General features: G+C 38.1%; 1 protein-coding gene across 1 annotated transcript in view; it reads left to right on the forward strand.

The window, feature by feature from the left end:
• Positions 1-15,341, forward strand: part of KDM4C (lysine (K)-specific demethylase 4C) — a 273,932-nt gene that overhangs the window by 148,537 nt on the left and 110,054 nt on the right. The window contains exons 12-14 of the mRNA XM_009890665.1: positions 12,743-12,924; positions 13,794-14,010; positions 14,909-14,985. Of these exons, the coding sequence (XP_009888967.1) occupies positions 12,743-12,924; positions 13,794-14,010; positions 14,909-14,985 (476 nt within the window). The remainder of the gene's footprint in view (positions 1-12,742; positions 12,925-13,793; positions 14,011-14,908; positions 14,986-15,341) is intronic.

Genomic DNA, 15,341 nt, shown 5'->3' on the forward strand with positions numbered 1-15,341 from the left:
GTAAGCATTCAAGTAATCTGGTTGCTCAAAATTTCACTTGTGTTTTGCCCAGAGGCACTTGTGCTGGAATGGTATATTGACATAGGTTAGATTTGTGCTGCCTGAGAGATATAAAGTAACCATAAACTATTTTTTCCCCACTTGGTACTGTTTTTTGTCTCTGGAGTGGCATGAAACAAGAGTAGATTGGTGAATCTGCTCAGTAATATAAATAAAATAATATAATAATGATGAAGAATTAAATAAAATAATGGTTTTGTCTTTTATGTAGAGAACCATATGTATTTCACTGAATCCTTTATGATACACTAATTTTATATTGTTGACATCATATGTACCAAATACTGAGATAGAGATATATGGGATCAGACCTTCAGGTTTAAGTAATACTTAATTATGTTAAATAAATATAAATGGAAATACATATTCTACATTTGGAGTTGGTTAGCTTAAATGAGCTTTAGTAAGCTCTTGAAACTATGGCAAACTATTGTGTTTCATTAGTAAATCAGTAAGCATGTGACTGGGTGCCAATAGCAGTTCCTAAAAATTCCAGTCTAATTTTAGCTATTGATCAAATCTGGCTGGTAAGTACACTGATTGAAAGCAAATTGACTTAGAATACAAAGTAAAAATTTTGTTCATTAAAAATTGTAAAAAATTATGCAGGGGAATGGAATGGAGAAAGCAGCTGGTAATAAGTCTTTTACAGTGCTGTGAATTAAAGCATTTCAAGAGAGCAGATATCTGCCAGTCTTTACCTTGTAGTCTGTTCTTGTAATAGCTTCGCACTGACAGCTGTGTTTTTTGCTGATAGGCTATGCAGTAAATTCCAGCAGGTTTTACTATTTTTCTGTTTTGATTTTGATGAGATGCCTCTTTGAATTAAATTATAAATACAGTGGCTATTCTTTAAACTTCAACGGTGTAAAGACAAGTAAAATTACTGGAATTTATATATGTACATATATAAAAATCGAAATTATAACACAAATATGCTATACATATTTCGTGTTGGCAGTTCTTGCAGATATAAGAACATCTGTCTTTCTGTGGCCTCATGTCTGCATTTTAAATACAGTTGCTTGACTAGTGCGTCACCTTTAAGCTTGGTTTTTGGACATAAGTATCTGTGTTTCTGGAGTCATTACGTGGTTCATGTGTTTTAGTATTAGTAAGAATTTGTTGCTTGTGCTTCAGCTTAGGTGCCAGAATTAGCAGACATCTTTGACAATTTGAGCATTAACTACTAGAGCTTAATTCTTCATTCCATATTCCCCAAAAAATTATGAGTAGTACAGGCCCACAACCTGGAGATGGCTTGCAGGTCAACAGGAGAGCACCACGAGTGCAGCATAAAGAAAAAAGAGCCACGCCAGCCAGGGAGCTAGATTCACTGGGGGCCCTGGGAACTACAGGCCAGTCAGTCTCACCTCTGTGCCCGGCAAGATCATGGAGCAGATCCTCCTGGAAACTCTGCTAAGGCACATGGAAAATAAGGAGGTGATTGGTGACGGTCAACATGGCGTCACTAAGGGCAAATCACGCCTGACAAATTTGGCAACGTGTTACAGTGTTGGTGGATAAGGGGAAAGCAACAGATGTCATCTAGCTGGACTTGTGCAAAGCATTTGACACTGTTCTGCATGACATCCTGGTCTCTAAATTGGAGAGACATAGATTTGACCAGTGGACTACTCGGTGGATAAGGAACTGACTGGATGGTTGCACTCAAAGAGTTACAGTCAACAATTCCATATCCAAGTGGCGAGCAGTGACAAGTGGTGTTCCTCAGGGGTTGGTACTGGGACCGGTGGTGTCTAACGTCTTTGTTGGTGACATGGATGTTTGGATTGAGTGCACCCTCAGCAAGTTTGCCGATGACACCAAGCTGTGTGGAGCAGTTGACACACTGGAGGGGAGGAGTGCCATCCAGAGGGCCCTGGACAGGCTTGAGAGGTGGGCCTGTGCCAACCTCATGAAGTTCAACAAGGCCAAGTGCAAGGCTCTGCATGTGGGCTGGGGCAATCCCATGCACAAATACAGGCTGGGCAGAGAATGGATTGAGAGGAGCCCTGAGGAGAAGGACTGGGCAGTGTTCGTGAATGAGAAGCTCAACGTGAGCTGGCAATGTGACCTTGCAGCCCAGAAAGCAAACCATATCCTGGGCTGCATGAAAAGAAGCATGGCCAGCAGGTCGAGGGAGGTGATTATCGCCCTCTACTCTGCTCTCTTGAGACCCCACTGGGAATATTGCGTCCAGCTCTGGAGCCCTCAACATAAGGAGGACATGGACCTGTTGCAGCGGGTGCAGAGGAGGGCCATGAAGATGACCTGAGGGCTGGAACACCTCTCCTATGAAGACAGGCTGAGAGAATTGGGGTTGTTCATCCTGGAGAAGAGAAGGCTTCAGGGAGACCTTATAGCAGCATTCCAGTATCTGAAGGGGGCCTACAAGAAGGCTGGAGAGGGACTTTTTGCAAGGGCATGTAGTGATAGGACAAGGGGTAATGGCTTCAAACTGGAAGACAGTAGATTTAGATTAGATATTAGGAAGAAATTTTTCACTTTGAGGGTGGTGAGGCATTGGAACAGGTTGCCCAAAGAAGTTGTGGTTGCCTCATCCCCTGGAAGGCCAGGTTGGCTGGGGCTTTGAGCAACTTGGTCTAAGGGAAGGTGTCCCTGCCCATGGCAGTGGGGTTGGAACTAGATGATCTTTAAGGTCCTTTTAACCTAAACCATTCTGTGAGTCTATGATGCTATTTAGGGAATTCAGTGAATGAAAGATTAATTTTTACCCTGTATATTTATCAGATACTTTTATGGTCCGCTGTTTGAAGTAGAGAATGACTTCGTTGCAAGAATTAGTAAGCAAAATAAACTGGTAGTTTTAAAAAATGTCAATGCTATAGTCCTATAAGACTAGTTTTACAGATTGTGTAGATGTAAACTTACTCTCTATGCCGTGAGTCCTCAGAGCTTCTCAAAATCAGTTAATCAACAGGATAGCAATGTAAATCAATGGATTTTAGTTACTCTGCCATTTCTTAGAGGAAGAAGTTGGGATCCAGCACAGTCTGACAGGGTCCTTTTAGGTATTCCGCATATGGAAAATTCAGTGTCTCATAGCAAATTTGCTTATTTGAAGTCAGTTGAAGTTACATGGGATTTTGATTTAGCAGAGTGATACAGTGTGCACTCAAATTGCAATGCAAGTACAAACTACGTTTAGGAGACTGTAGCAATTGCAATATATAGTTCAGTCATAATATAAATGGGAATTTTGTTACTGGTGTCTAATAATATGCTCACTGTCACAATGCTGGATGTTTCCAGTCTCTGGGAAGGAATATGTGGGTTGCAACTGGTTTAGGTCCATTACTTTCTTTGTTCATTTGTTTTTTGCCATGGGAGCAAACATTTTCATAATACTTTCTTCTCATGAGTCACCTGAAAAGGATCAGTATCCAACCAGATATCTCTTGCTCATTCATTGTCCTTGGTATCCATGGTGGCCATCACTTGAATGAGATCTGTTTCAGTAGACCATTATAAGTGATCCCTACATATATGGGCATCACATCTGAGGCTGCAGCTTTGCCTCTATGAACTTATTTTGATTCTCCATGTACAATGCTTAAGCATTATGTTGTCTTTTATAACTGTTTCTCTTTTTTCTTCTAGCATGCTATGTGTTCATTTACCCTCTTCTAACTTCTGCACTACTACTCACAATAACCTTCAAACCTACTACTCCCCCAGCAACCTTCAAAGCTCTGCTTTTCTTACCTTTCTTCAACTTGTTAGAACCTTCCAATTTTTCAATTTAATCCTAAATATAAATGGGACCAGTGCTTTGTTCTATCCATGAAAAATCCTGGTTATGGTTTTCCCATCCGTCCTTTTCAAGGTTACTGGTGAGATTTTTCCAGCCTCTGTTAGTATTTATAGTAATCCTATCTCCTCTTTCAAATGGTAGTGGTCCTCTCTGCAGCCAGTCTTACCAGTACCTGTTCTTAATCACAGTGCAGGTTTTCTCCAGTAGGTTCTTATTTGTGACTAACACCAAATCAGAAAGCATGTTTTTGTCAAGCAGTCATTACTGTTTTCATGGGTACTGCTTACCCTCGGGAATATCCTGCCCACTATGCCAGTTAATGTCAGAGTTAAATATACTCTGGCCAGGTTCTTTTAGATATTCCATGTGTGGAGAGTTTCATGAATAACACAAAATTTTCTTATTTGAAATTAGTTGAAGTTACATGAGATTTCGATTTAGTAGTGTGATGCAGCAATGCACTTAAATCACAGTGCAAGTACAAATTACGTTTAGCAGAGTGTAGCAATTGTAATACACAGTTCAATCACAATACAAATACAAATTACATTTAGCAAAGTGTAGCAATTGTAATACACAGTTCAATCACCAAACAAATGTGAATTTCATTATGGGACTTTAATGATATGCTCAAGAAAAGTCAGAGTACCCTAGTATCTAAATGCATCTTTCAATTCTATCAAATTTTCTTTTTAAAAATTTTTTGAACTCGGAATTTTTCTGACCTTTCAAAACATTTTGAGATGTGCTGCAGCTAACATGTTACAATTTTTTGATATTTTACCTTTTTTAATAAAGCACCCCATTAGTTTCTTTTGAGCTAAACCTTGTTTAATCCAGGAGTTTTTAGGCTTAGCCTGTAGAACTGTGATTCAATGTGTCTGTCTTTACATACAGTTTTTATGAGAACTGAAGTATTAATTGATAATTCAGCAATTAGACTCTCTAACCAAAAATGTGTGCATATATTACAGTACTGTTACTGTACAGTACCATAAAGGAAATTAAACTTATTGTACAGTACAAGAAATAAAAAAAATTACATTTGCATGTTTTGCTGTGAAATCTATGACAATCTGAAAAAAAGAAACCCAATTTCTGAAATTGTGTTTGCTGATATACTGCAGGAACAGTAAAGTTTTGAAGTTGCAAGTCCTTTTCCCTGACTTTTTTTTTATTATTATTATTATTTCCTCCAGGACATTTGAAACTATAGATAATGCCTCCCAGGGCTGAGATTATGCTCAACTACCTGAAAAATAACAGATGCTGCTATGCTCTTCATAGCACAGAATGCTGCTGTACAAAGCCAGGAAACATCAGTGGAACATAACCCGAAGCAGCAAAATCGTTGTTGAGATTGGCAAAAGCAAATTGTACTGTATTAGCATCTATGGCTTTCCACATCTGCTGGGTTAAATCAGCAAATAGTGGCAACAGCCCATTCTGCAAATGGCCCAAATGTTTTCCGTCTGAGAATTTGAGTTTAACTTAGTAAGCAAAAGCCGTTCAAAGCAATAGTATTGCGTGTTGGAGCACGTTTGCCACAAACTATTAAACCAATAACATTTGTGAAAACATTTATTTCATTCACTTACCCACTTGGAAAGCAGCACAGTAACTGTTTATAAGTACTTTGCTATAGAAGGAGTTTCCTTTGTACCAAAACATTCTGGGCTATAATTTTCTTTTTGTCTACACAGTTTGTTTTAATGAATTGTTTCACTTTTCTTAACTATGTAAAGGGATACAGATGCATATAAATAATTGCATAAATGAGAACTACTATATCTGAAATTACAGTACAGAGCTTAATTAATTCTATATAAATATTCTTTTCAGGTACAAATATGATAGCAGAAACTAGCACGGAGTTTGGCATTGCTAATCACCTTATAGTGTCAGTAACGCTATGGGTGAATTATTGTATGATACAGTAAGGTTTATAACAACTGTTATACATTTATTTAAGGTAATTAATTGGCTTATCAAGTGTTTCTGCATTTCTTTTGAAAATAAGAGCACTTGCTCTGTCCCCTTAGGAAACTGAATATTTAACCTCGTTGTGAGTTGTATGTGGTAAAGTAATATTACAACAAAGCATTGTATTTGCAGTGAAGTAAAAATCGAGATCTGTGACCACTGTTAGTGGTGGCAGTAAGGACATGTGTTTAAATGCATAGAAATATTCTGCATTACATGATCCTGTTAATTCTTTTTTGGGGGGCTGGTATTGATCCATTTTAGACTTCAGCATGAATATGCGATACAATTACAGCCAGAAACGTAACAGAACTTACAAGAAGCAGGCTTTGTTCGTATAAGACTATTTAAAAAAAATATGCATACTAACAGACTTGCATGGTACGTTCTCCTTGGGAGGCTGTAAGAGGCAGAAATGTCACTCTCTTTGTGAAGGCCGCTTCACATAGTTATTATCAAAGCATACCAAAATCAGTGATATATTTAATGGTGTATTGATAAGTTGAATCCAAGTAGGATATATTGTCAAAGTGTGTCCAGTAAAGGGTCTCTGAACTTGATTTAAACATACGCTCCAACTTTGAAGGTTTACATCTTATTGAGGAAATTTCTGGCTGCTTTAAACTGGAATGCCTAACATGCTAGCAGAACTCAAGTTGGTCTTTTTACTTGTAAATGCAATTTAAGTACCAGCGTGAAACAACCAAATTCTGTGTTCCTTGTGCCACTGTCTGACTGTGTTCTTTTAGATGTCCCACACGGAAAGAACTTCAGTAGGTAAGACACCGTGCTCACAGGCTGACTATACAAAGATGTATGTGCTCAGTCCCTTCTTCGAAGTGAAACTATGAGATGAACCATCCAGCACACCTTCTCAGGATGTATTAAAATTCAATAACTATAAAAATACAATAGAGGGTCTAACTTTACTCAGGAAAAGAGTGAGCTTGATTGTAAGGAAGTGAATCGGATAATTAAAGTTCTGTTGCATTGTTAAGCAATTCTGAATTCCTATAAGTAGCACTTATTTTTGAGGTTACGCATAACATTTACACTTGAACATGGTGTTGTGTGAGAAGGTGTTCTGCTAAAAAGATGTTTATTTTTGTAGCTGAAGTGATGGCCTCAATTTTTGATACAATATTTGTTGCTATGGGAATAATTATCTAAAGTAGAGCATCATGATTCAGATGGAGATTAAACAGGGAACAGGTCAACTGAAGACTTTCAGCATGGTTCTTTGAGTATTTGTCACTGTGCCTATGTGTTGTAGAATCATAGAATTGCTAAGGTTGGAAGGGACCTTTAAGATCATCAAGTCCAACCATCAACCTACCCTGACAACCACCTCTAAACCATGTCCCTAGGCACCACATCTACCCTTTTTTTTTAAACACCTCCAGGGAAGGTGAATCCACCACCTCCCTGGGCAACCTATTCCAATGTCTAATAACCCTTTCAGTGAAAAAAAATTTCCTAATATCCAATCTAAACCTCCCCTGACATAACTTGAATCCATTTCCTCTCGTCCTATCACTTATTACCAGGGAGAAGAGGTCAGCCCCCACCTCTCTACAACCTCCTTTCAGGTAGTTGTAGAGAGCGATAAGGTCTCCCCTCAGCCTCCTCTTCTCCAGGCTGAACAACCCCAAGTTCCCTCAGTCGTTCCTCATAAGACTTGTCCTCCAGACCCCTCACCAGCTTTGTAGCCCTTCTCTGGACATGCTCCAACACCTCAATGTCCTTCTTGTATTGAGAGGCCCAAACCTGAACACAGAACTCAAGGTGGGGCCTCACCAGTGCCAAGTACAGGGGTACGATCGCTTCCCTAGTCCTGCTGGCCACACTATTCCTGATACAGGCTAGGATGCCGTTGGGCTTCTTGGCCACCCGGGCACACATATTCAGCCGGCTGGTTTCAGTCTCTTGAACAGTGCTGTCAATTGAGCTCCAAAAGGGTATTGAATTTCCTTGTCATGGCTAGCAGGTTCAACTCCATGTATTCTTTTATTCCCTCTGACAGCAAAATGTATTGTATATTCTATAGTTAAGTTGATTTGATATTTCTTTACCAAAGAATATCAAGAATGCATTATTCACTTTTGTCTTATTTAATTCTTAATTCTCAATCTAAGTTTATGCTGAAAAGCTAAAAAAAGCAAATGCCACATGAGAGTTCTCACCAGAGATTTCTGCTACGCACCTGTACAGAGTCCTGTTCACGCACTTACTGGCAGTGAACTGTGAGGAAGCATCAGTGATTTGAGCCAGGTTAGAGCAGACATAGCAGTCAAGATAGATTCCCTAGCTCCATTTCAAGTGTTATACAAAGTATATGCTCTCCATAAACATATGTTGTGTTTTATATCACTGCCTTGTCTGACCTGAATCTTTCAGATTGCCTGGCTTGGGCTGCTCTTAGAGGTAGGCCAGTTTATTGCAGAGAAGGTTTGCCTGAATAGTGGCGCATAACATAGAGTATTGTTGGTTGGCAGCATTGAGTAAGCGACTGTTTGCCAAAACTTGCTCTGTGAGAACTGAGACAACATTCTCAGGCTCTTACAGAAAAATGCCAGTACAGAAGATTTTTAGTGAAACATCATGTCCATAGCGCTTCATGAAACCTTATATTACTGGGGTCTTGTAAAGTAGATGTGTGATTTTTGGAGGGCAACTTTTGATTCTCTTTCACTGTGGGAACTGGTGCTTCCACTGTGGTTTTTGCAGGTCTTGAGACTGGAAAATGGCACTGATGTGTGGTTGAAGTAGAAAGTATGCCTGCTTATGAGAATGAAGCTTTTGAGATTTTTCACTGAGTATGTACACCACACATTGTTCTCCATTCTTACTCTGAGAATCCTCAGTTAAGTTGGATTTTGAATGTAGGTAACTGGAGGCTGCAGTTGCCTCGTGTCCTTTCTATCATTGCATAGAAGCAGACAAAGGTGCTGGGCACTTCCACACTTCTAACAGACATATCTGGTCAAAAAACCACTGAGGTCACATGAGGCACCTGAATGTCTACCCTGAAACCACACATACAAATGTGAGTTAGGGAAGTAAATTTATTTTAAACGAAGTCACTGATTGCTCTTCCGTTATGTAGTAAGTAATGAAAGGAGTCATTAAAAAGAATAACAGGAAGTGAGAAGTACTGCATAAATAGAAAAAAAAATTCTGAAAATCCCTCAAGTTTTCCAAGTTTTTGGGGGACATAAATAGTACTTTGGAATTATCAAATGGACAAGTGAAGAAAAGCTATAAAGTGTGCCGGGATGGCAGGGTTTGTCACATAGAGGGGTTATATACTCTATGCTTTCTCTCAAGCAGTTTGAGAGTTGGTTTTTATTTCATTGCCTGTTTTGGATAGTCAGATTCCTAGTTTTTATTGATGGTCCGTAATTTCTCTGACTTAGTGAAACCAGGAAGGTAAATCCACCTCTACTGCCTGAGAAGCTGACCTGGAAATTCTTCCTGTCAGTGAAATTGGCGCATCTTGGAAAAAGCACACAAATTTAAACTACCCAAGTTCTAGTGTTGTAGAATATTTACATAGAAGGTTGCACGTTCTACCTGGTGCGAAAGTTGTTGAAACCACCGTTGTTGTCATACTCTGTAATAGGAGTCACGTGCTCTGCTACTTTTTTTTTTAAATATCAATTACTTTTGATGTTTTACGATTTCAGTGCGTGGCTGGGGGAATGTTGATTGTAAGGAGATGGACTAATATTTCTGAAGCCCCTGAAAGATGCTAAATTAAGCCTAAGGTGGTCTTCTTGAAGAGAACTGAAATTCAGATGCCATACAGTAGTGATAACAGGATTAGACAAAGGTTATATCCCTTAGAGAACATCCATTCTGTCTATTCTTAATTTTATGTACTGTTAGTGTAACATTCCTTTAAGAAGTGCTGGGTTAACTAGTCTCCCTCTGAAAGGAGGAGGGATATTTTCATTTCATGGCTGTCCTGGGCTTGTTATAGTGAAGAGCGTGAAATTGCAGGGTGTGATATGCAGGAGGATCGCATCAGAAAGCTTGAGTGCTGAAATTCATGCAAAGACACTATGAGGCTGTAGTTAGGGGCGTTGAGAACAGTCGTACCTCAAAGGAGATAGAATGCATAATAAGAGGTGTAGAGATCAGAGGCAATGGGGGAGGTTTGCTTCTAGTGAATAAGTAACTGGAGGTAGTTGCTCTAAACATAATGAAAAAGGGAAAATAAATTTATTAAAATAGTGTTAAATTTTTTGGAGGTTGTGGAAGATGCAGTCTGGTACATCTGCATATGGCACTTTGTCCCTGGCTTCATTTGAAATGAGGTTTGAAAATAAATACAAAGCTTTTGAAAGCAACAAAATGTTGTAAGAGTACTGCCAGCTTTATTCCTGGCTCTTGCATTCTTTTCACTCCCTCGATCTGGAAAGGATTTGTAAAGATCACACAAGAGGGAACTGAAATTGTGGAGTTTATATGTAATTAAGATATAAATATTGTTCTCATCAAAAGCAGAAACAATATGGTCATGAACCCAGCAAATGTGCTAGAGGCGGTAGAAAACTAGAGCGCTATGTGAGAGAGAACTAGAGCTATCATCCTAGAATTGTTTCCAGGACTGGAAATTCAAAGATAGATTTTTGAATAAAGAGGAGCATAACAGGCTGAAGTTCAGGGTGAAGACTTCAACCCTCATGGAAGAATTATTTAGCAGTGATAAGGAGTGAGTGGTGCAATCAAAGGATGTCAGTTTCAAAGTGGATAATAGACATGGAAGATGTAAGTTACAAATCTTCACGGTAAATTTTGTGTTCTTCTTTGTTTTCTTCGTCAGGCACAATCAAACCCTCAATTCTATGTGATGTCACAACTATAATGCAAATATTTAAAATAATGGCAGTATAAGCTCCTGAAAGAAAATAATAGCAAAGAAAGAATTTCGAAAACAAGTTAGCAAAAGTGAAGCCACCTGAGAGACTGTTCTTTAAGGCAAAACTTAAATAGATAGAAATGGAACCAGAGGCATAGATTTCAGTGCTATTTATTTTATGGTTCTGGAAAATTGCACGCAATAGAAAAAATATGATTGGACAGAATGTTTTTAACCAAAAGCTTAGTTAGGCTTTTAACTTAAAAAATAAGTAATTCAGGAAGCTATGAAAGTATTGCCAGCATTTTATATTTTCATTTCTTCCTTGTGTTCAGCTATTTCTTCACTGCTATTCTACAGCTGTGTTATCCACCATAAAGCTTTGCTGCTGAATATTGACTTGGTGACAGCTTTTTTGCGGATGTTTAGTATTTGTGCTTCTACCTGGATTATTGGCAAATGTTTATTGAATTGATATTAGTTCTCTTGAGAAACTGTAAAAAATGAAATAAAATATACATGCAGAATATATTAATCATTTTTGTTACATTTGGCTTGCCTGTAGACAAATATTTTAATCCATATTTTATTCAACACCGATAAAAATGCTATCAGCTTTATAGTGCTTTTGTAGCAATGCATGACGATTTATCATAGGAGAAGACCTATAAGGCCTCCTCTTTTGCATAAAGTGGAAGGCAGTCATGGGCTGAAGGAATGTGATGATTCAGCTTATTGTACTTCATTAAACATCTCTCTGTTGTTGGAATTTTCTTCTTCTGAAATAAACAATTTTTCTTCAATACATCATTAGAAAAGGACTGCATACTATAGACCTTTGTTTGTTATCTGAAAATTCTATTCAATAACTTTCCACATTTTCCTTCCTACAGTCACATTATTTTAATTACTCTAATTGACACCTACATGCCTTCTCATTGATCAAGAAAGATTTAATAGGCACTCTCCACTTGAATGAGCAGAACCACAGACCTCATCATTAATCAGAGCAGTGTATAAGGACCCAATCCAGAAAAATATACTTAACATCTTCTGTCATCAATGCTTTCCTTTCAAGAATGAAAAGACATTTTCCTCCTCATAATCTATGTATTTCACAGGTGGCAAAGTGCCTAGGTTGCCTGTGAAGATACCTTGAGGTTTCCAGGCAGCTCAAACATGTGACTAGGCTGAAATTCTGGTGTTAACTGGATCATTAATAATTCTGCTATTGATTTCACTGGGGCAAGGATTTTACACCCAGTCTCTTTTTCACAGGTTTCCCTTTTCCACGACTTTCTTTATAGCAAACAATTACATTTTTAGATTTCTCCTATTGAATAAGCTATTTCTCTTTGAGTTTCAGTCTAATTTTATTTCTCAGCTTTTCTAGAGGTGTTTAATTTCATGAAGTCACCTTTATAGAGTCCTGCATGGAAACACTGCTAATAAGTAAACCAAACTTTTGCAACATCCAGAACAAATCACTGATACTACCAAATAATTTTTCCGGTAGTGGCGTCCAGCATGCACGTTCAGCCACATCTTAGATCTGATTGTTCCTCATTAGTCCCTGGCTATAACATTTGTCTCTTTTTACCTTTGGAAAATGAGTGTCATTCTCCATAAAGAGTTGAGAGGTGCCAGTGTGGGTGAACAGAGTGATTTATCTGGTGCCGCTAGGCAGGATGCAACATGTTCCATCTGAAAGGAACTTAGGGCAGAGTGCATGGATGGGTATGGGGTAGAGGTTGGAGGAATTAAGGAGTGAGAGAGTGAGATGTAATGTGGATATTAATACAAATTGTAAACAGTAGAACTAGTGACATACTTTACGCTCTGTGTGGAGCAGTCAGCTCATGACAGAGGTGTCGAAGTGCTTTTTTGTATTGCTTGTCCTGATGCATGATTCTTTCAGACTTCTGCAGTTGTTTTCACACGCAGACTTCTTATAGCATTGTTTTATCTTCATTGTTAGCACACTTGGTGGGATCATTGTTGTTTGTCTTCATTCCAAGGCTACAATGTAACCAATTGCTTTTTTTTTTTTCTTTAAGAACTGCCTGAGACTACCTTAATTGAAGAGGAAGTTCAAGAGTCAGAGACATGGGCCAGGCCTCTGGTCTACCTTTGGCAGACAAGAGTACCTAATTTCAATGCTGAAAAAGACTACAATGCAGCTTGTGCAAAAAAGGAACCGCACTGTGCCATTTGCACTCTCCTCATGCCATACTACAAGGTGGGCAAGATCCTAACAACTCCACCTCTGGGTGAAGCGTGAACTAGCTGCCCAGCTACTTCATTTCCAGTAAATTAGAAATAAGATAAGCTTAGGCATTTGATTTGTATGAGAAGTAAATAAACTCAGTTTTGATACAATTAGAACTGATACTCTGTTCACCTGCGTTTATCCTTGGTTGCAGACAGTGTATGCCTTCTGCTAGGGTTTATGTAGGAGTGGTGTTCATGTATGTGTGGTTGCTCTTGAAATTACGCTTTTGGAGGTGATGAATCCACATAGGTTTGTATCTTTTAACTATTTCCTTATATGACCATCTTTAAATACATTTTTTTTGGAGGCTCTTCTACATTTCCTTCCCACAGTGTTGACGAAATAAGTGTTTTCACAGTACTTTAGCCTTCTTGGGAATCATATTCCCATAGAAACAATCTAATGCACTGTTTGATACTGGCTTGTGGAATTCCTGTGTCAAACGTCAGCTGAAAATGCTGTTGTAGTACTATGGTACTAATTCTGAAGCTGCTAAACTGGAATCCCCTCAGCATGGGAACTAAGAAGAAAACTTTTATTGCACTGGACCCAGTTAAAGGGCTCAAAGGGAGACAGAGGTACAGTATCATTGAACATAGCTGCAATAACACTAGCTTGCACGCTAAGTGCTAGTCTAGATTTCACATTTATTTGAACAATGAAGGAACTATAGAATGACTGTGATAGATGCCTAGAAGCAGTTAATTTTCTCACAGAACTGTTACATTTTTAGTGCAAGAGCTGGGAGGGGAAAAGTCATTTCATCATTGACAAAAGGAAGAGTAGGACTAACTGTCCTTTTTTTTGCGTAAGTATAAATTCTGTTTATTTTCCAGCCAGACAATCATGATGAAGAAAGTCCTACTTTCGGGGAAGCAAACTCAGCAGAAACATTGATGGCTGAAAATGAAAAGACTAAACCTCTTATTCCAGAGATGTGTTTTATTTATAGTGAAGAAAACACTGAAAACTATCCATCAAATGCCTTTATCGAAGAAGATGGAACAAGTCTTCTGATTTCCTGTGCAAAGTGTTCTGTACGGGTTCATGCAAGTAAATAAACTAATTGTTCAGTTGGAAGAAATGTAGTTTCAAATTTTGTTTTATTGATAAGCGATAGTTAACTAGGCTTCTGATATGTCTTTAAAAGTACTTGAAGAACATTTCCGTGTTACTTCAATCACTGGCTAATTTCTTTAAGAAACTACATTACATTTTCTATTGCGTGTAAATGATTGCTGTGAAAATTGTGAGGAATTGACTTTTCTGTAAACTTTCAATAATCACAAACTTTTGATTCTTGTCTCAATTCTGAGCTGTTAAATTCGTATTTTACTTCTCATATTTTAAACCTCTGTGGGATGTTAGTATGTCCTTATTAACTAGTCAGGGTGAAATCCTGCTTGATTTGAGGGCTTGTGAATGTTGCTGTTGACAGTTATTTCCTTCATCTTGCATTCTTTTTTGGTTTCAAGAGTGACTGGTGAATGCATGGATTTTCTGCAGTCTCTTCTCTAGACAGCAGGGCTTGAAGAGTTAAGAAGTTCCATGTAAAATTCTTACATGGAAGTATGGTATAATTGCATAGAATGAATGTCGGTACATTAATTAAAATTGTACAGTTTTTCTGCATGGAGAGTTTCTGATTTGCTATTGAACTGCAAGAAAATAAGAAATTCCCTAGAGTTTGGGTGTTTGGGGTGGTTTTTTTTGTTTGTTTCAATTTTCAGTTTGGTTTGGTTTTTTTTTTTTTGAGGGTGGTGGGGTTTTTTTTACTTTTGGGAAGAGTTTGTGTGTGTCTAATTTATATATTTCATAGATTATGGAATTAGCAGTAAGTTGAGACTTGAAAAGTCTCCTTGGTCACAGCAGATGTGTTTTACTAGTGTTTATACACAGTTGAATTGTATGACATCAATGCTTTAATCAATCCATCTCTCTTTTATTCTAGGTTGCTACGGTGTTCCCTCTTACAAAATCCATAATGAATGGTTGTGTTCTCGATGCAGCAAAGAAGCCTGGACAGCTGTAAGTTTCACACATTGCTCAGTTACCTAAAATATTAGAGGTTAAGGAAAAACAAAAAGAAGCGTGTGCATGATTGCGTGTGGAATGCAGCCTGTGTATTGTTTTCTGAACACACATTGGCTGAGGAAAAATTATTTGTAGACTATGATTAGATTTCAACGTAAAATGTAATAGCACTTTGATAGACAAACTTGGAGTAGGTTTGTACTCTCAAGAAAAGTATTGGCTAACAGAATATAGTTGTGTGTAAAACGTTCAAGGAAACAACTGAAAATTTAAATGCACATAAGAGGAAAAAATGAGATTTCTTCAAAATATTTTATACTGTTTGTATGTATGTGTGGGAAGCTGGAGAA

The sequence above is a fragment of the Charadrius vociferus genome, unplaced genomic scaffold (assembly GCF_000708025.1).
Source record: "Charadrius vociferus isolate BGI_N301 unplaced genomic scaffold, ASM70802v2 scaffold188, whole genome shotgun sequence".
Taxonomy (NCBI): Eukaryota; Metazoa; Chordata; class Aves; order Charadriiformes; family Charadriidae; genus Charadrius; species Charadrius vociferus.